The 21,544-nt window shown below is 40.9% G+C and overlaps 1 protein-coding gene and 1 long non-coding RNA gene across 3 annotated transcripts in view; one reads left to right on the top strand and one right to left on the bottom strand.

Annotated features, from left to right (window-relative positions):
* Positions 1 to 11,966: 11,966 nt before the first annotated feature.
* Positions 11,967 to 15,641, top strand: LOC130209449 (uncharacterized). Of its 2 annotated transcripts, none has more exons than XR_008834613.1 (4): positions 11,967 to 12,276; positions 12,519 to 12,681; positions 14,019 to 14,107; positions 15,085 to 15,641. It is a non-coding gene; the product is annotated as an uncharacterized LOC130209449 (long non-coding RNA). The 2 variants fall into 2 exon arrangements; XR_008834612.1 differs by lacking the exon at positions 15,085 to 15,641 and adding an exon at positions 14,691 to 14,774.
* Positions 15,642 to 20,091: 4,450 nt separating this feature from the next.
* The window catches only part of LOC130210140 (F-BAR and double SH3 domains protein 1-like), a 31,821-nt gene continuing 30,368 nt past the window's right edge, over positions 20,092 to 21,544 (bottom strand). The window contains exons 18-21 of the mRNA XM_056440129.1: positions 20,872 to 20,979; positions 20,515 to 20,665; positions 20,326 to 20,381; positions 20,092 to 20,142 (exon numbers count right to left, since the gene is read on the bottom strand). Of these exons, the coding sequence (XP_056296104.1) occupies positions 20,092 to 20,142; positions 20,326 to 20,381; positions 20,515 to 20,665; positions 20,872 to 20,979 (366 nt within the window). The remainder of the gene's footprint in view (positions 20,143 to 20,325; positions 20,382 to 20,514; positions 20,666 to 20,871; positions 20,980 to 21,544) is intronic.

Below are 21,544 nucleotides of genomic sequence, written 5' to 3'. Positions count from 1 at the left end.
TGTTTCTTATAACTAAAATTTCATTTGAAATGATGCATACTTTGAAGTCACATTAACTAGGAAAGTAATGTCAACTTCCTTCTAACTTATATAAGAATTGACATTACTTATTTAGACAAGTGAACAGAATGCATGATGTTAAGTTATATGTATTTTTAACTTTCATTGCTAAGTTGACATTACTTATTTGGACAAGTGAACAGAATGCATGATGATAAGTTATATATATTTTGAACTTAGATTGCTAAGTTGAACTAAGTTGTACTATACAGTCAAGTGAACTTACAGAGAGCAATCGAAACCTAAAGTGAACTAACGATCATGAGTTGTATCAAATTGTAAATCCAATTTGACTACACTAGAAAGTCTAAGGCAGCAATTCTACTTATGTTTTTAAGTTGAACCACATTGATTTTTATTACAGTGTAGAAGGGAATCTTCATTTGTTAAGATTTGCAGCCAAGTCCAGTACACCCAGACCTTCAGCTCTGGATCCTCCTTCTCCAGACACCTAGAACAGAAGGAGTTTATCAGACAAAGTTCAAAGGATTCAGGTCAGGTCTCAGCATCATTTCCTGTCCTTCATGGGAAAGCAACCATGATGCGGAGAGACTGCTGACCCAATTTCATTTTCAATGCATGTCGTTCTTTTGCCTCCAAATATTTTGTTGGGCTGTTTGAACTTTTTTCTCTTCTCCAATAAATTATAAAACACTACTCTGGAAATACATTTTGATAGGTTCATGACCCGTTAATGTTTTGAAATGTACTTGATGGATGTTTCAAAGTGTGATTATAATAGTCTAGGGCACCCCCTTCTGGTCACCAAACACATGACATATCCACAGGTCTATCATTCACCTTCATCACCACAGAAAATCCATCCATAGACTGCTGTGTCATCAACATATTTGGGATTTGGAATTAGGGATTAAGTGTCTGGCCCAAGGACACTTCTACATGGACTGGTGGAGCCGGGGATTTAATCGCTGATCCACAGATTGAAGGACGACCCTGCTCTACCACTGAGCCACTGTCGGTTCAATTGTCTAAATCATTTATGTTATTGCATTGCAAATATAGAAACATATATATGAAAAATATGATCAGTCATAATGCTGCAGCTATCAGTAGCCATATAATTCAACACAGACCTGTGAGACTTGATTTTCCTCTCTTCAATAACCAGCACATTCATAGTGGACACAAGTCACAGTATATGTCCAATGTCTGTCCTGTCGTTTGCATGCAGTCACCAAAACTTGTCCTATTACTCATCAATAGTAGAGAAAAATCTCTTTTGTTCAGTCTGTCTGGACCTGCTGGGGAGCTAACAGCTAGGAGCTCACTATAGCAACTAACTGAAGCAGCTAAAGGCTAACACTAGCCGCTAAAGCCTAACACTAGCAACTAACGGTAGAAGCTAACACTAACTCTAACCGCTAAAGGATAACGATAGCAGCTAACAGCTGACGCCTTTTCCATTTCTTGTAAATTTAGGATTTAATAATATAAGAAAAAATAAAAGTTCTAGCCTACTATTCCTATAAATGTAGGACTTTACATTCTTAGATTATACCCCATTTATTTACCGCTTTAATGTCAGATATTGTTTGTTTTTTCTGCAAAAAAAATAAGAAAAAAGAAAATAACGTTGCAATTAAAAGATGAAAATACAATCAACATTAACTGAGGACGAGGAATCTGTCTCTCTCTCTCTCTGCCTGTCTGTCTGTCTCTCAGTCTCTCTGCCTGTCTCTCTCTGTCTGTATGTCTCTCTCACTCTGCCTGTCTCTGCCTGCCTGTCGCTCTGTCTCTCTGTCTGTCTGCATCCCAGCAGATCCAGACACTGAACAAAAGAGAGTAATTACAAATCAATTTCCCACATCAACATATATTTGATATTTTGTTGTGTGTGTGTTGATCTGATAAAGACAAAAATAACAATGTATAACAAATCATGTATTTTTAAAGACCTTAGTAGTAGTGGTGACTGTGGGTCAGTGGTTAGCAGGTCCGTCCTTCAATCGGAGCATCGGCGGCTTGATCCCTAGCCAGAGTCGATGTGTCCTTGAGCCAGACACTTTACCCTGAATCGCACTCCGTAGCTGTGTCCAGGGTGTAGGCTATGATTACATTTATATATGAAGTCAATTTGGATAAATGTGTTAGCTTGATGTAATGTAGTAGTTTAAGTAGTAGCAGCTCTGTGGAGCTGTGTATTCCAGTAGTAGGCCTAGTAGGAGTAGTAGAAGTAGAAGTAGCTCTGTGGAGCAGTGTATTGCTATAGACCTCAGTAGTAGTAGGTTCAGGTTACTTTATTTGTACCCTTGGAAAGTGAGGCATTCATCTTGACTCACATTACAATCAACACAGACCACAAGACAGACATGATAAAAGTACATGAAGCCATCTGACAGGTTTCTAGCCGTCAGCAGTAGGTTCCCCCGATAAGCACCACGGAATGAGCAGCCAGAGTGATATGCAGGAATAACTTTTATTGTGTTCGGACCGCAGACTGTGTCTCTTCTCTCCACTCTCGTCTTCAGTCTGTCCAGCTCCTTTATAGAGACAGCCTCGCAGATACACAAACACAGATTGTCATCAGCTGGACTGCTTACCAATTCGTCCAGCTGATGACAATCAGACACCGTTCCCTGAACCACACCCCCGCTCCACCCACTCTGCAGCCAAGCCTAAACACACCCCGCTGCCACAAGCCACAAATCAGTGCACTGTTATAATACAAAGTTGTTTACCTCAATGATAGTAAAAGTATTAGTAGTATTTAGGGCTGTGAAACGATTAAAAATTTTAATCGGGTTAATCACAGGTTTTTGTGGATTAATCATGATTAATCACATATTACCGATATTCTCGGTATATTTTGTGAGAACATAGAGATTTATGACAAAAGACGGATATATACATTTATACATTCTTCTATACAATGGTGCTGCAACTCAGCAGTTATTTAGCAGTTTTCTTCCATATGGAACATAAATACATCTTCATCCTAAACAGAATGTTTAACCCTCCTGTTACCTTTCGGATCAATTTGACCCCATTCAATGTTTAATGTCGGTGTTCTTTGGGGTCAATTTGACCCCAGGGTGTTTTTCACTGTGTCAAACATAAGAAATATCAACTTTTTTATTTATTTAAAGGGCTATAGATTGACAAGTGACTTTTTTTTTGCTCGGTCCCGATGCGCGCGCACGGAGCTCTGTGGCGCGCCAGACGGAGATCGATAAGTGTTAACGCAACGCGAAGAGACAGAGATGACATGCTGCTGTGGAGATACGATCAACAACAGACGTTTAGTTTAATAAAAGAACAAAGACGTGCTATAGAGAACATGTCAGGGGGCTACCAACACTACGCCGCGATCGACTGGCAGGTCGCGATCGACGTGTTGAGACCCCTGATCTACAGGAAGTAAAAGTCGTAACAAGGTTTCCGTAGGTGAACCTGCGGAAGGATCATTACCGATGAACATACCGTCTGCATGAGAGCGGACAGAGTTCAGATTGAAGTGGTGGATTGGAAGCTCATTTTGCAAGTGACTTTTTTTTCGTCCCGACGACCAACAACAGACGGATTGGAAGCTCATTCTGCGCATGCGTTAAATGCGTAAAAAAAAAAAAACTAGTTAAACCTGTAATTGAATTAACTGAGTTAACGCGTTATTTTTCACAGCACTAGTAGTATTAGTAGTAGTAGTAGTAGTAGACATAGTAGACGTAGTAGCAGTGGAAGTAGAAGTAGAAGTATAGTAGTAGAAGTAGTAGTAGTAGTAGAAGTAGAAGTATAGTCGTAGTAGTCGTACCCTTTAACTGCAACCAAAGAAAAGACCAGTAGATGACGCTGAACTCACTTAAACAACTGTCCATCAACACACACACACACAAACACACACATACACACACACACAACAGAGTTGGCAGTAATTGGTTGGGGACACAGTATACGCTGTCCTTTCTTTTTTCTTTTTCTTTTCATTAAGTATATGTTGTACAGTATCTCAAAAATAATAGAGCCACAAAGTTTTGTGTTGCAATCTATTTTTTAGCATTGCATCGTGAGATCCTGACACAGGATCAATTAAATCATTAAGGAGCAGCAAAGTCATACTTCTCCAGCTGCAGAGCCAGACCAGTGCAGCAGAACTGTCCGATGTTTCAGGATTGGACTCTTGAAGAACTTTGTGGAGGTGGAGACAAACGTATCTGTGGATGCAGATTTTGAAGAGAAATTGGTAGAGTAAGATTTTGCATGTCGAGACCTTATGAGACTATGATGTATATGTCTTCTTTCATGACTACTACTATTGAGGCTTGCCAGTGATCCTTTTAAAATTATATATGACCCTTTAGTTTGTGACTTATTGTATTTTAGTATTCCAACATGACTTCTGAGCTTTACAAATAACTCCACATACATGGAGATACACTTTAAGCCAATATTTCTCTACTTTTGTCAAGTCTTACCAAGTTTAGGTGACAAATGTGGACTTTTTGGATGTCATATGCATTGGAGCGTTTCTCCGTGTTAATATCATTCCCCAAAAAGTATTTTTGTCCTTGTGCCCTTTGTTATTAGTTAATGTGTTTTTTTATTATTTAGAAGGATGTGAGAAAATAAGTCACTGACACTATCGGAATTTATCATTGGTAATTATTTTGGGGTTTGCCTTTTTTTACATTTATTTTGTCTTTCAGGTCACCTATGTTGGCCTTGTTGGCGGGTTGACCCCTAAAGAAACCGTTTGGAGAGCGCAAAATCAATCCATTGTAAAAAAAAAAAAAAAGGCTTTAATTACCTTGGTTTAAAAGATTTTGTTTTAAGTAAGTATTGGGTTCGTTAATTCTGTATCTTAAACACAACATGTCAGTATATCAATAAATAATGTTTTTTAAAAGCGTTAGAGAGTTACAACACATTCAATGAATATGACAGAATTTATTAATAATAAGGAGTAGGCAAGGACCATGATCCATATAAACAGAAGGAGGTAAAGAGGAGGGCCATCAGCAGGGCCATGGCAGGAGGAAGGGCCACGAGGCATCACAAAGGAGGTGGGCCCAATTACGAGGCATGGCTAATGAGGAAGGAGGCCAGGCCAGGGCCAGTATGTAGGAAGTAGGGGCAATGAGTCAAGGGCCAGGAGCCAGCACTGGATCCAGGCACAGCCAGATCCAATGGACCCTGTGAAGGCACAAAAACTCCGGGGAAGAAGTATTTGCAATGAAGAGATGTGAATTTGTCCATAAAGAGAGAGAGAGAGAAACTCAGTGCATTCTAAAATATCCCCCAGCAGCCTATCTAAGGGCTAGGACCAGGGCAAACCTGAGACAGCCCAGCGAATAATGTGGGCTACGTAGACAACTGGAAGACTTTCTGGGGAAAGCCTGATCTGATGAAGAGAGACGGCATCCATCCCACGTTGGACGGAGCGCGTCTCGTTTCTGCAAACATAACCAAGTTGATCAACGGACAGCCATATCTGTGACAACGCAGGGTTAATGTCATAAAGCAGAAACAGAGTAGCCCCACGCCCCTGTCACCCAGTGTCCCCCATAGCACATCCCTCCCCCGGGGCCTCCGTCCCCTCTCACCCAGTCCCTCCCAGAGCTCCATAGAGACTGTGTCTGTCCCACGGCCACTTAAACTTAAATTAATTCTATCAAAAGAAAGCAGAAGAGGAGTCGTACACAATAACCTTATACAAGTTAACACCATTATTTCCGCAGTGCAACAAAACAGGACTATTAAATGTGGTCTCCTAAATATTAGATCTCTGTCATCTAAAGCTGTGTTACTAAATGATTTAATATCAGATAATCACATTGATTTATGTTGTCCAACTGAAACCTGGCTGAGCCATGAAGAATATGTCTGCTTAAATGAATCGACTCCTCCAAGTCATATTAATACTCACATTCCTCGAGGCACCGGTCGAGGAGGTGGAGTAGCAGCCATCTTTGACTCGAGCCTATTAATTAATCCTAAACCTAAATTACACAACAACTCATTTGAAAGCCTTGTTCTTAGTCTTTCACATCCAACCTGGAAAACACTACAGCCAATTCTATTTGTGATTCTGTACCGGCCACCAGGTCCATATACAGAGTTTATATCTGAATTTTCAGAATTTATATCAAGTTTGGTTCTTAAAACTGATAAAGTTATTATTGTAGGAGATTTTAATATCCATGTGGATGTTGATAATGATTGCCTAGGTGCTGCATTCATCTCATTGTTGGACTCGATTGGCTTCTGTCAGAGAGTACAGAAACCCACTCACAGCTTTGGCCATACGCTTGATCTTGTTCTTACTTATGGCGTTGACATTGAGCATTTGAAGGTCTTCCCACAGAATCCTCTTCTGTCAGACCACAACCTCATAACTTTTGAATGTATACTACCGGAGTGTACACCGTTAGTCAAAAGTTTCTACACCAGATGTCTAATTCAGTGCGTTTACATGCAATCGAAAAACTGGCTTAGTCGGACTGAAATCGAATTATCCGTTTCATGTAAACACCTTCGTCGGACTATGTGCGGTCCGACTTCGGTCCGATTAACACCCCTGGATAGCTCGGTCCGATCCAGTTGATAATTCGACTCTCGCGGCATGTAACTCTGAATTCGATTCGGAACTGGACTTTGCGTCTTTGCGCATGCTCGAGATCCCGCCGCCCTCCTCCCTCCCATGTCGTGACCCGGAAGTCGAAAGAGACGATAAATTAAATTCTCCGTGTACCTTCGGCGACGGCGTCTTCTCTCCGTTATCAACTCAGCCAATAGCGCCATTTGCATTCGCTGTACTCCTATTAACACCATGGAAGAATAGTAGAGGGATGTAGTCACCGCTCTCTGTTCGCCATCTTTCTCGAAATTTTGTTGTTGGTGGTGGTGAAGAGGTCAAGCGGAAATGGCTATCACCACGAGTTGTAATGAAAACAGCGCCGCCTATCGTATCGGATATGACATGCTTTCGGCCAATGATTCGAATTACTCACTGCCATGTATATTGGGATAACAGCAGATCCCCCAAAAGATAGCATAGTCCGACTAAAGCAAGATTCGAATTATACCATCATGTAAACGCACTGACTGACAGTGCTGTAGCTAAATTTAAAGAAGCGATTCCTTCTGCATTTGATTCGATACCACGTCTCAATATAACAGAGGACTCCTGGTCTAACTTTAGTCCGTCCCAGATTGATCATCTTGTTGATAGTGCCACAGGCTCACTGAGAATGACACTGGACTCGATAGCCCCTCTGAAGAAGAAGACAGTGAGGAAGAGGAGGTTTGCTCCCTGGTATAACCCTCAGACCCGCAAACTGAAGCAGACGTCACGAAATGTTGAAAGCATATGGCGTTCAACTCATCTGGAAGAATCCCGCTTAGTTTGGCGAGATAGTCTTAAAACTTATAAGAAGGCCCTCCGTAATGCCAGAGCAGCCTATTACTCATCAGCAGTGGTGTATAAAGTACCCTAAAGTCATACTTGAGTAAAAGTAAAGATACTTGACTGGAAAATTACTCAAGTAAAAGTAAAAGTCACCTATGAGAATACTACTTGAGTAAAAGTATTAAAGTATCTGATTTTTTTTGTACTTAAGTATCAAAAGTAATTTTCTGATATTAAATGTACTTAAGTATTGAAAGTAAAAGTAAAAGTAAATGTTAATAAAAAAACAAGGTCAGAATTTTGAGAATTATGAAGTTTATTTGTTTGGGTGCTGTCGCCGCCATGAACAAGGAGTATGAGCTAGGATGAACTTAGCAATATATGAATACAATGAAATTACTAAAATATAAAAACACGATTAACACAGAAAAAAGCAGAACCAAAAGTAACAACCAGAATCATCACTTTAAAGTGAAAAATGTATTGCTCATCTTCAAAAGAAGTTGATTTTCAAAATGGACAGATGTCAGTGTCGCTCTTCTGGGGCTGAAGACGAGTCCTGCGATGCTGAAGAGCCGTTCACATGGTGCAGGTAGAGTGTGTCTAGCTTCACAGACCCTGATGCAGGTAGAGTGTGTCTAGCTTCACAGGCCCTGATGGTGCAGGTAGAGTGTGTCTAGCTTCACAGGCCCTGATGCAGGTAGAGTGTGTCTAGCTTCACAGGCCCTGATGCAGGTAGAGTGTGTCTAGCTTCACAGGCCCTGATGCAGGTAGAGTGTGTCTAGCTTCACAGGCCCTGATGCAGGTAGAGTGTGTCTAGCTTCTCAGGCCCTGATGGTGCAGGTAGAGTGTGTCTAGCTTCACAGGCCCTGATGCAGGTAGAGTGTGTCTAGCTTCACAGGCCCTGATGCAGGTAGAGTGTGTCTAGCTTCACAGACCCTGGTGCAGGTAGAGTGTGTCTAGCTTCACAGGCCCTGGTGCAGGTGGAGTGTGTCTAGCTTCACAGGCCCTGATGCAGGTAGAGTGTGTCTAGCTTCACAGGCCCTGGTGCAGGTAGAGTGTGTCTAGCTTCACAGGCCCTGGTGCAGGTAGAGTGTGTCTAGCTTCACAGGCCCTGATGCAGGTAGAGTGTGTCTAGCTTCACAGGCCCTGGTGCAGGTAGAGTGTGTCTAGCTTCACAGGCCCTGATGCAGGTAGAGTGTGTCTAGCTTCACAGGCCCTGGTGGTGCAGGTAGAGTGTGTCTAGCGTCACAGGCCCTGGTGCAGGTGGAGTGTGTCTAGCTTCACAGGCCCTGGTGGTGCAGGTAGAGTGTGTCTAGCTTCACAGGCCCTGGTGGTGCAGGTAGAGTGTGTCTAGCTTCACAGGCCCTGATGCAGGTGGAGTGTGTCTAGCTTCACAGGCCCTGGTGCAGGTGGAGTGTGTCTAGCTTCACAGGCCCTGATGCAGGTAGAGTGTGTCTAGCTTCACAGGCCCTGGTGGTGCAGGTAGAGTGTGTCTAGCTTCACAGGCCCTGATGGTGCAGGTAGAGTGTGTCTAGCTTCACAGACAGCAGCACACAGTTGGGAAGCATTTCAGCAAGTCAAAGTGATCCACGTCTCCATCCAGCTGTTTGCTGCTGTCATGGCTTGAGATGACGAAGAAGAAGTCCTCTTCATCAGATGAACTGGACCTGGTGGCATCACCTAGCTGCAGGGAGGGTTCTTCCATGTGCTGCTTGATGTAGTCCATTCCTGAAATAAAGTGAGAGTATTACAGACATGATAGAATTAATAACACTTCCTAACATGTCATGACCCCAACCAACAGTTTTGTACAAAATAGTTTGTTTTAATTTGAGGTTCATACATTTAGTTTCATGCACTGTCCGTGCATCCAGAGTTGATTTGTGAATATGTACTTGTATCTCTGTAGTTAAACACAACAACAGTCAGTCCGTCCGTCCCCCCCCCCAGTCAACAACTCTTCTCGGCTCGATGACAGCGCGCGCAACGCTCAGCTGCGATGCGCGCACAGGTGAGCATCGGGTGCTGATGGAAATGTCACGCTTGCCTGTCTTCAAAACTTGAGAGCCCTGCTAATTGTCTCATTTAATTGACGATAGCTAGCGAACGTTAGCCTAACGTACAACATGCGTAGGACAATCAGACACCTGCCCCCCCCTCTCCTGCCAAAGATATAACTTACTACAATCCTGAGGACAACACTGCTAGATATCTTAACAGGTTTATGATGACTAAACATTAACGTTGCGGCTCATGGGATTAATCTTAATTTACCTCAATGTGTTTCCTGAGGTTGGTGAGTTGTTGAAGGCCAGTATCTCCGTAGCTTTCGGTCGGCATAAGAGGCACTTCATCCGTAGGAAGAAACTTTCACTCCGACAAAAGAAAAGAGTTCGCCCAAATATGGCCACGGACGTTGATCTTGGTCCCCGTGGTTGTTCGAGTAGCTTCCATTGCTGCTCCACATGAAACGAGTCGTATCTGTAGCCGCTCGCTAGCATCCTGGGCATCACTGGGAAGAGAAAACAGGCGGCAAGGACCACTGATCCCCAACCTGGTGCTCGTGCTGCGTTCAGGTGCGCTGCGGTGTGTTCCACAACAGTCCCCGATGTGCTGCGTTCAGGTGCGCTGCGGTGTGTTCCACAACAGTCCCCGATGTTTCTCATGATTATTTTTTTCCGTAGTAACGAGTAACGATACTGTTTCAGGGGAAATGTATCGGAGTGAAAGTACAAGTTTTCATTGCAAAATGTAGTGAAGTAAAAGTAAAAGTAAACAGAAATATAAGTAGTAAAATAAAGTACAGATACCCAAAAAAACTACTTAAGTAAAGTAACGAAGTACTTCTACTTCGTTACTATACACCACTGCTCATCAGTAATAGTGAAAAATAAGAACAACCCCAGGTTTCTCTTCAGCACTGTAGCCAGGCTGACAGAGAGTCACAGCTCTGTGGAGCCGAGTATTCCTATAAACCTCAGTGGTAATGACTTTATGAACTTCTTTAATGAAAAGATTTTAACTATTAGGGACAAGATTAATAATCTCTTGCCCTTAACCAGTGCCAATCTGTCCTCAAGTGGAATGGCCTTGGAAACCGCTGTATGCCCTGGTGTATATTTGGAGGGCTTTTCTCCCATCAACCGTGACCAATTATCTTCAACGGTTTCTACTTCTAACCCGTCTACCTGTCTCTTGGACCCCATCCCGACAAGGCTGCTGAAAGACGTTTTGCCTTTAATTGGCAGCTCTCTATTAGATATTATCAATGTGTCTCTGCTAACAGGCCACGTACCACATTCCTTCAAAGTAGCTGTCATTAAACCGCTCCTGAAGAAGCCCACTCTGGATCCAGAGGTGTTGGCTAACTACAGACCGATCTATAACCTCCCCTTCCTCTCGAAGATCCTTGAGAAAGTGGTCGCAAATCAGTTGTGTGACTTTCTACATCATAATTGTTTATTTGAGGAGTTTCAGTCAGGATTTAGAAAACACCACAGCACCGAGACAGCACTGGTGAAATAACAAATGACCTCCTAATGGCATCAGATAAAGGACTCCTCTCTGTGCTGGTTTTGTTAGACCTTAGTGCTGCATTCGACACCATTGACCATGACATCCTATTACAGAGACTGGAGCAGTCGATTGGCATTTCAGGCACGGCACTAAGTTGGTTTAAATCCTATTTATCAGATCGATCTCAGTTTGTATTTGTAAACGATGACGCCTCGATAACCACTTTACTCATTTCTGCTTACTTTGTTGACCTTACTTTAAGAAACTTAGTAAAGAACACTTTTTGGTGAGTAAAGTTATTAAACTTATTATCTCAAGTTAGCTTTACTTTAAAAAAATGAGTGAGGCGGACTCGGAAGAAACTCGGCCGCACTCGGCAGCACTCGGCTCGAATACGCATGCGCAGTCGACCACTGAAGACGTTCTTTGGCGGAGACGGATTGGCGGCAGCGAGAAGGCAGTGCAGGTGTGCGAGTTACTTTAAGGTAAGTTTCAGCGTCTCAATAACGTTTTGCCGTTCATGTCCTTAGTAAACATCGTCGTATCTTCGCCATATTGTTCATATGTATATTCGTAGTTGAATGTTAACTTTACGAAGCGTTTAATGTAAGCTAGCTCGACCGTCAAAACAAACAAGTCACAATGTTAATGGCGGACATCGTCGTGGCTGTCTCACTCGTGTGCATTAACGCAGCACTACGTCACACAACGCTACTGTCACTGAGTTAAGAGTGAATGCAATGTCAGGTTCAATGTAACTATAATGTAATGGTACTACTTTATAGACATGCGGAGTGATACGAAGGCATGTGTGATCAGAGGGGGGGCGTGTACAGTCGGCGGCCCGCTCTTGGAGTTACCCGAATCCAGTCAGTCACGGTGTTATGTATTGTTAAGCTAAAAAAGATACTTGGAGATACAACGGGCTCAAAACCCTATTATTCCATAACACTACAGTAACGAGGAATAATTCAACCACAACCGTATGATGGAGAACTTCTCGGCCACAGCGAATGTGGTACAACGTTTTTTTATTTTTTACTTGAACATCATTTCTTATTTTGTGATATTTAATGGAAATGACATCCATTATAACCAATAGCAAGTTTGAAACTAAGCTCCCTGCCAACCTCCCTACAGACTATTTATGACTTCAATCTATCTATCTATCTATATCTAGGATAAGCATTTGTAATCATATTTGTCTGTGAAATCTTCCATTAAACTGATGGCTTTTTAGCCGTAAAAATGCATCTTGACGAGGAGTTATTTGCAGTTTGACTAATTGCTTTTGTTGTTTCTTTTGTAGGCTTTGAAAAACCTGGCAATGAATTGTAAGTATTGCTTATTTTCTTCTACACACTACTGCATAACACATGGAAGCGTTGCCAGATTGAGTCCATGTCTTCACACAGAGTGTCTCCTGTGACGACCATGAAGGAACGATGAGGGGAGCTGATGTAATCTGTTCAATCTAGAAGCCACTAGTTTTCTGCCCAGTGTGATGTAGTATGTTGTAATGTGTATACTGTAGGTCTAATATGACTAAATATTAATTTATTTCTCTTTCCGTTAGATTCTGGCTGAGTTCTGTCGCTTATCAAGCAAAAATCTGAGTTGCAATCAGAGTTCTTCAAAGATCTCGACAAATACACTCCTCGCTTCCTGGAGAAGTTCAAAACCCAGAGGGGGAAAGTGTCGGACAGAAACTTGAATATCTGCAACAAGTCACACCTGGGGTAAGTTTCTCAAGCAGTCATTTTTCTTTATGTGGTTAATAAAGTAGTGTCACAGCATTGCATGCAGCATACCTGCAAACTTGTCACCTTTCGGTGAAATTCACCGTTTTGAACTCAAAATAGGTCATCCGAAGAGTTTTTTTTTTGGGGGGGGGGGGTCACCTGGCCCGCTGCCGTTGAGATTGCAGTGAGACGCGGAGAAAAGTGTGAAGTGTTGCTCTTCGCAATAAAACATCTTTGATGGGACGTGTCGCGTCTCGGCCAATCAGCGTTCAGATGTCCACAGCGTTTGGGGGTTCAGGTTAGCTTGAATGTTAGCCCGCTACATCTACTCCTGTCACGCTGCACGGTGTAGCGATGCTAACAAAGTACCCGTACGTTAAACACGATGTGATTTAGCATATTTTTAGTATCAATACTTCATTAAGAGAGCGATCAGAGCGCACGCGCTGCTCCGTGCCGAGCTGTCTGCGCACACTGCGCAGCTCACAGCGAGAGAAGTGGCGCAGCTTTAGAGACCGACTTCGGCTTAAAGAATAAAAAGATGCCAGAAGTGAAATGTTTCAGTCTGTAAAGTTGTGTAACTCTCCAGCTGCTCATCCTGATGAACTGTGTATCATCTGGTCAGAGACTAACGGCCTCATAGTGGATCATCAATGCTATGATGGAACCATGTAGTTTCATTCATATCTGGCTGTATGAATACTCATATTACTGTCATTTGTTAAGTGTTGAAAAAGTTGGTAAAAAGTGAACCATACAGATGTTTTATTTATTACTATTATAGATAAATATACCAGTCTCGTAATTATGGTACCATATTGTTTGTATGGTGTATTGAATTCTGGTATCGGGTATCATGATATTTATGGCAGGTATGTAATATGTATAGAAGTTATAATATGAGTATCGTGACAAACAGGTAGAGACAGAACAGATTCAAGGAGAAGTCCATGAGGACTGTTCAGGCAAAAAAAAGGAAGTTGGTTCATGAATGACTTTAACCATATTATATATAATGACAATGTATATTTGTTATTACTATCATTATAGGGCTGAGTCAGAGCGGAGAACCTTTTGTTCTTAAACTGTTTATTATCATTATTTAGATTTGTGGTCAGAACAATAAAATGACTGTAGTTGTGGTTCTAAAAGCTTTGAGGCTTCAAACAACGTGGATGTGGTGTGGTGACAAAAGAAAAAAAATCACCTGCACCCCCCCCCCCCCCCCGTTGTCACCTTTTTCACCCCTCATGAGTTTGCAGGTATGATGCAGAGCTGTCAAATGATTGTCCTTTAACACTTGTGAATTGTGTGTGTTTTAAATGTTTTTTTAGAGTACAGATGTGACTGGGAGGTGAACAGCAGTCCTCCGTGGCTCTCCCGTCATCCTTGGAGATGACAACGCAGACTTCTTCAAGAATTTGTAAGTCGACTTTAGTCAAAATTATTTAATTCCACACCACAGGATGCCCAATATATCTCATGTGTTCTGCCTGTTAATCTTTTGGTATTGGCTACTTCTCTTCCAATCAGTGCTTCTATACTTTTTGATTCACTTATCCCTGATTGGGGCCCTTTTAGTGGGATCTCCCGTCTTTCCAGTCGGGTCCAGTTGCAGCTCTCTAGTCGCCCCATTCAAAACCCAAAGGCCTTCAAAATAAAAAATTACAAATCATATCACACCTAAATGGGCATCTGTACACCTTCACATGTTTGCATGATGGTAGAGGGGTTCTACTAATATCTCCTGTTACCAAAAATGGGTTTTCACTTGTAACATCGCTATTTCTTTGTTGCTTTTGGGCAATATGCTCGCTCTACTGCCACAGGAGGTTCAGGAGCAGCCAATATGATGCAGGTGTGATGGCTGAAGATGGTAGGTACCTGTTCAGCCTCCTGTGGTAGGAGCACATTTCCCAGAAGCAGCAGTGACAAAGAAATGTGGATGTTTACCACGAATATGGTTGGTTGCCCACGTATTAAACTTTGGTCTTTCTTTATTGAAGGTGTGAGTTTAGGATGGCGTGAAGCTTCGACTTGACCCTATGAAAACACAGCAGAAGCCACCAACGGGTCCTGATCGGGGCGTGTTGTGATGCAACTGCATCGACCTGTTCTCAGGCCCTTCTACATTCTGTTGTTTACATTTGCTCTATTATTGTTGTTCCATTCAAATATCCCTATTTGTAAATATGATAATTCATATTCTTTATTATTAGCTTTTGCAATCATTCAGTGAATCACATGATCAATGAATTAATCATCGCACTCACTCCTGAGCATCTTTCACTTGATTATCTAATAATATCAGAATCCAAGTAACCATTGTGTGTTCTACCATAGAAATGCAACGTGAAATTTGACATGTAATTGTGTTTTTTATGCTGCTCTTGTTATTAGGACTCTGATGACCTTCTGGACGTGTCCCACACCTCCATTGGGACCCTGACGGTGCTGAAGACATCGTGGCCTCTCCTCAATCGCTGGACCTGGAGTCTACAGCTACTGCCATCGTTTTGGGAGGAGCAGTCGTGATGGTGACCGTGATAATCTTCCCCGTGCCGTGTGGCTACTCTTCGGACTTATTTACCCCTGAATTTGGAGTATCCTCAACTAGTGAGGAACACCTTCTGAATTTATTCATAGAGTGCTTCTCACTTGGACCAAAAACCCTAAAATACAATCATTCAAAAATCTACTGATGCCATAAGGGACTGTGTTCATGATGTGCAGTCAGGCCCGAGAACTTCACCCTTCTATCTCCAATTGAACTCTTTTCTAGAAAATGTCTGTTTTTGTTGTTTTTCTGTCGTGAAATTTAGCAAATGCCGAAAACGCTGTGTTCATCATATTTCTGCGTTACAAAACCTAATCTGGCAACATGTTCAGCGTTTTAGGCACGTTGTTTGAGTTTTAAAACATGTGTTTTTCTTCTAAATAAACGTCTTCCATTGTAACTGTTCTCCTACTTTTGTTTCAACAACTTACAGTTTTTAGTTCAGCTTACTTGATCATTTTAAGGCAATCGGTTTCCTCACTATTTCTAAGTAATGGGATCTCATTGACTAGTAAAGTTAACTAGTTCTTATTAGTACTGTTTGCTTAATATAACTTTGATCTTTTAAGTTGTCTTTTTTAAGTTAACCTAGTAACTAATAATTGTTAAGTTAACTATACTAATGTTTACTGCAATTACATGAGTTGCCTAAACTTAGTTTCTTTTAGCTTTAAGAACTTAAAATTATTGAGCTACTTTACTTAGAAATGTTGAGGCAATCGGTTTCCTCACCTTTTTCAAGTAAAGTCAACTTATTACATACTTAAAGATTTTTAAGTTACCTTCACTCGAATCTTTTAAGTTGTCTGAACTGACAGATTATGAGTTGACTTAATTTATGTTTACTCCAATTACATCAGTTGCCGAAACTCATTTATTTTTAGTTTTAAGAACTTAAAGTTATTGAGCTATTTTACTTAGAAATTTTGAGGCAATCGGTTTCCTCACCTTTTTCAAGTGAAGTCAACTTATTACATGATTAAAGATTTTTAAGTTACCTTCACTCATATCTTTTAAGTTGTCTGAAATGACATATTATGAGTTGACTGAACTTATGTTTACTCCAATTACATCAGTTGCCAAAACTCATTTATTTTTAGTTTTAAGAACTTAAAATTATTGAGCTACTTTACTTAGAAAATTTGAGGCAATCGGTTTCCTCACCTTTTTCAAGTAAAGTTAACTTATTACATTTTACAGTGCAGTTGATCCAGAATGCTGCAGCTCGTATTCTCACTAAAACTAAGAAAAGAGATCACATCACTCCTGCACTAGCTGCTCTGCACTGGCTCCCAGTAAAATCAAGAATCACTTTTAAAATTCTTCTCTTAACGTACAAAGCCTTGATTGGTGATGCACCATCATATCTTAAGGAGCTTGTAGTACCATATTGCCCCACTAGAGAGCTGCGCTCACTAAATGCGGGACTACTTGTAGTTCCTAGAGACTTAAAAAGTAGAATGGGAGTCAGAGCCTTTAGTTATCAAGCTCCTCTTTTATGGAACCAGCTTCCAATTTCAGTCCGGGAGGCAGACACAGTCACCTCATTTAAGAGTAGACTTAAGACTTTCCTCTTTGACAGAGCTTATAGTTAGGGCTGAATCAGGTTTGCCCTGGTCCAGCCCCTTGATATGCTGCTATAGGCTTATAGCTGCCGGGGGACGTTTTAGGATGCACTGAGCACCTATCTCCTCTTTTCTCTCCTAAGGGATGAATTTTCATCTCTCCATCACACATTACTAACCCTGCTTTCTCCCCGGAGTCCTTGTGACTTCACGTCTCATGGGGTCATCGGACCCTATGAGACGACATTGATCCTATCTGCCTGATGGATCATCGAGGTCTGGGTCTTGGAATTCCTGCTACTGACTACGCCACTATCCTGTTGAGACTCCGCCCACTATTGAGACTCCGCCCACTCCTCCTCCCCACCGCCATCTGCCTGATGGATCGTGGAGGTCTCCATCGTGGAATATGCCTACTATGAACTATTCATACACTCTGTCATATTCATTGAATGTATTTTAACTCTAAATCTGTCCTTCTGTACACATTACATCTATTGCACCTGTCCATCCTGGAGAGGGATCCTCCTCTGTTGCTCTTCTGAAGGTTTCTTCCCTTTTTTCTCCCCCTGAAGGGTTATTTGGGAGTTTTTCCTGGTCCGATGTGAGGTTTTGTGGCAGGGATGTCTATGTGTACAGATTGTAAAGCACTCCGAGACAAATTTGTAATTTGTGAAATTGGGCTATACAAATAAACTGAATAGAATTGAATTAACTATAATGGACGAATACATGTCTCTATTAGTAATGTCTTGACTTAAAGTTAGTAATGAGCTCCTGGAGAAGGAGCACATTACTAACTTTGCTCCTTCTCCAGAGTCTTTGTGCTTTCTCTCCTCACAGGTTTACATGGATCGTTATTTTAGCTGGACCCTGGTCCTGTCCAACACCTTATCATTATGTATTATCATTATTATTATTATAAATAGTTGCATTGCAATTACTATTGCCAATACCATTACATATTGTATTATCATCATTATTCTACTATATCCACTGTTGCTGTTATTTTTGGTAGTTGTAACCTTTTCACAATGATGAAATGATTTGTGCTTCCATCATAGGTTCCAGGCAGTCACAATCAGCCACACCAACAACAGTATACATGTATGAATACTGACAAGGGAACAAAATCCAGTTCAACCAAAAGCTCCACTTTCTAGGCATCTACGACATGGAAATACAAACTATTTTTGTTTTACTCAATTTTTTTAAATAATGGGAACAATAAGAAACACATTTAGGTAATTTGCAATATATGCTGTTGCTGGGGCAGCAACACAAAGTTTCAATTACAGTCAGGTCCATAAATATTTGGACATTGACACAATTTTCAGCATTTTGGCTCTGTACACCACCACAATGGATTTTGAATGATAATTATGTTAGTTTGTCCAATTACTTTTGATCCCTTAAAAAGGAGGGTCCACGTATAAAATGTGTTGTAATTCCTACACCGTTCACCTGATATGGATGTAAAGACCCTCAAATTAATGTTGAAAGTCTGCACTTAAAGCACATCTTGAGTGTTTCATTCAAAATCCATTGTGGTGGTGTACAGAGCCAAAACTATGAAAATTGTGTCAATGTCCAAATATTTATGGACCTGACTGTATGTCAAAGCATTACAAAGATCAGCAACTATTGAACTATACTCAAATTGAAGCACCACTAAAAAGCTAAAAACCTCTAAACTGAGTTTGCTCCATATTCTATAATCACTTCAAATTCCCAGATTTGATCAACCAGCGTCATAAAATCAGGGGGTTAACGTTTTATTTTTGGATATAGAATTTATTCTCACTAGCCCGGCCTGGAACATATGTACAGTATACTCCAAATGCTGGTGGTGTGAGACACTTGTAAATATGCAGATGTATCACAATTTACTCTAATACAATAAATACCATAAGTATGTTTTTCAAACCACTGCGAGCGTCTGTTGTAGGTCTTGTTGAGCTTGATGACATCACGACATGATACAGGCCATTGATACAGGAAGAAAAGAAAAATTATATTACACCCACATGGTAACATATAACATATTGGTATGATGCACCATTATTTTAATTAAATAAAAATATATGAAGTAATCTACAAAACAGTAATACAAATTGACATAGAAATTATGTTTTGCAAAAGGTTAAATGGTTAATTAGACTAAAATGCAAAATAATACTATTAACTACATAGAGATGGAATACAAACTTTGGGTAAAGTCATGACTATACCCACATTGAATACAAATTCAATGTAATTGAAGACACAATTTGATAGAGTATATTAGTTTTCATGTAGGAAAAGACTATTAAGTCTTGATGAATGTTTTCTTCACTTTCTTTATATATTCCTTCAGATTGTGTTAAAGCAATTAATCGAAAGCCACAAGATATGAAGATACATTTACAAAGTATTTACAAAGAAAAGCTAATATTGTTTAACATTTTTAACCATTGTGCATAATTTGCCACTAGAGTTAATGCTACTGTATGCAATTCAATGTTGTTGCTAATCATTGACACATCCCAGACTGTGAATTTTCTTTTCAAGAAATCGCCCCGGCATTTATATAAAGTTATTAATTTGTTTGTACTTTCGTTTCATAAAAAGTAAAAGTTGCCTGTGATGCTACCAGACTTTTCTTGTATGCTAAAATGTTTTCATAACCTCTCTGACATAAATGTTAATGTTATTTCACTTACACTGAATATTTACGGTAAGCAGCTATACACTTTGTTCTACTGTTAATTCTAAGTTCCACTGTTCTCTGTGACTTATCATTGATTATTCTCTCTGCTGGGTGGCACTGTGGTGTAGTGGCTAGCACTCTCACCTCACAGCAAGAGGGCCGTGGGTTCAATTCCCAGTCTGGGCTGTCCTTCTGTGTGGAGCATGTTCTCCCCATGGCAGCATGGGTTCCCTCTGGGTTCTCCAGCTTCCTCCCACAATTGATCTCTAAATTGCCCATAGGTGTGAATGTGAGTTGTCTATCTCTCTATATGTGCCCTGGATGGACTGGCGGCCTGTCCAGGGTGAACCCTGCCTTCGCTTTATGCCAGCTGGGATCGGCTCCAGTGCCCCGCAACCCTAATGAGTATAAGCGGTATGGATAATGGAATCGAATGCTATCTGCTGTAAATTCACATCACATTACGACAAAGTTGACCAGTGGGAAAACCTAAGAAATACAAAAGCAAACAAATAAACAACAACAATAAACATCTCAAAAGCAGTGTTTCTTTGGACCATACACTTCATATATAACAATATACTCCAGTCTTTGCCTCAAGATTGAGGTGAAGGCTTCTGTGATGGAGGAGGAGGAGGAGCTCGACACTAAACAGTACAGAGTGAAGACACAAATGTGAAGATTATCATGTTTCACTGTCAGTTCAAAGATAATTAATACAATTAGACCCAACATTGCCCAATCCTCATTTCTCCATTTACTTGTTCCCCAAACAATATGCATAAATACAGAGGATTTTTTTTCTTCTTCTTTTTCTAAAGAGCACATACCGGTCTTAGTCGACTGCTGGAGAAGTCTGGAGAATTGCGGTTGCTGTCCGCATGGTCTGATGGGACAACACACAGACTGACAGCCTTTAACATTTAACTAACACATTTAGTTTAGGAACAACTGACATTAGAAATGAAGCACATGAAGCGACAAACACTACTCTCTGGCTGGAGTATGACCCAACTCACCAATTGAGTTGTCTGGGAGCCTTGGGGTAAAGACCTGCTGTTTGTTCCCTACCCAGCCAGGGGGAGTAGCACTAAGAGCTAAACTACAGCCAGGGTTGGAAGGGAGTGGGAAGGAGGGAGAGGAAGGAGCCGTGGAAGTAGGTGGGAGAGGCTGGAGAAAATAATTAAAGTATATATATATATATATATATATATATACAATCAAAAAATAAAATAAACAGAAATTAGTGGAGTTGGGCAAATGTCAGAGGGTAAGTGGTATACAACTTTTAGCATTAAGTGATTTTTGTAATATCATCTACAAAAGTCATGATTTACAGGATTACAGGACCATGAATCAGGAAAATACAGTCTCACCTCCTCCTTATTCTCCACCTCCCCTTCATTATGAACAAGCTCCACCACCAACGATGGGAAGAGACCGATCTGTCCATTCAACTCTCCCTCCCAAAACCCATCATCCACCTGCAAAACAAAACATTCATGTATACAATTTAGTAAGATACACAAACAAAAAGAAAGAATAGAACAAATGGATTGTTCCAAGTAAGAACAATTCCAGCACTAACTCATGAGCCCATCTATTCTTTCTACAAATACTAGCTTTTTTAGAACTTTAATCAACATCTCATGGCCGTGATCACCAATTTGATTTCTTAGTTATCATGCTTCTGTGTTATGATGACTGAGAACAGCCTCTGATTGCTGGTGGAGATGATGAGGTGTGGTTGAGACCTCTGGAAAAAGATAGTAAGTGGACCTTAAGGTAATAATGTTTTTAAACGGTTGTGCCAAAGATCTAGAATGAACTTTTACACCCAGCTACTTTTGTTTAAGCATAAAATTGTTCAGCAGTTGAGGGGTGTTGTGAATTTCAATATCACTTGATTGGGTCTTAGCATTCCCGACGGGACCTTCCCTGATTCATCAAGCATCAACAGTTTGACCTCGTCGTCGTTCCAAGCAAATAAATCTCTGGTCCCTCTCTTCAACATTACCGTTTTTCCTCCGCTGTATATTCTGCAACTAA

This window comes from Pseudoliparis swirei, chromosome 19, assembly GCF_029220125.1.
Source record: "Pseudoliparis swirei isolate HS2019 ecotype Mariana Trench chromosome 19, NWPU_hadal_v1, whole genome shotgun sequence".
NCBI lineage: Eukaryota > Metazoa > Chordata > Actinopteri > Perciformes > Liparidae > Pseudoliparis > Pseudoliparis swirei.
This window is presented reverse-complemented; position numbering and strand designations above follow the sequence as displayed.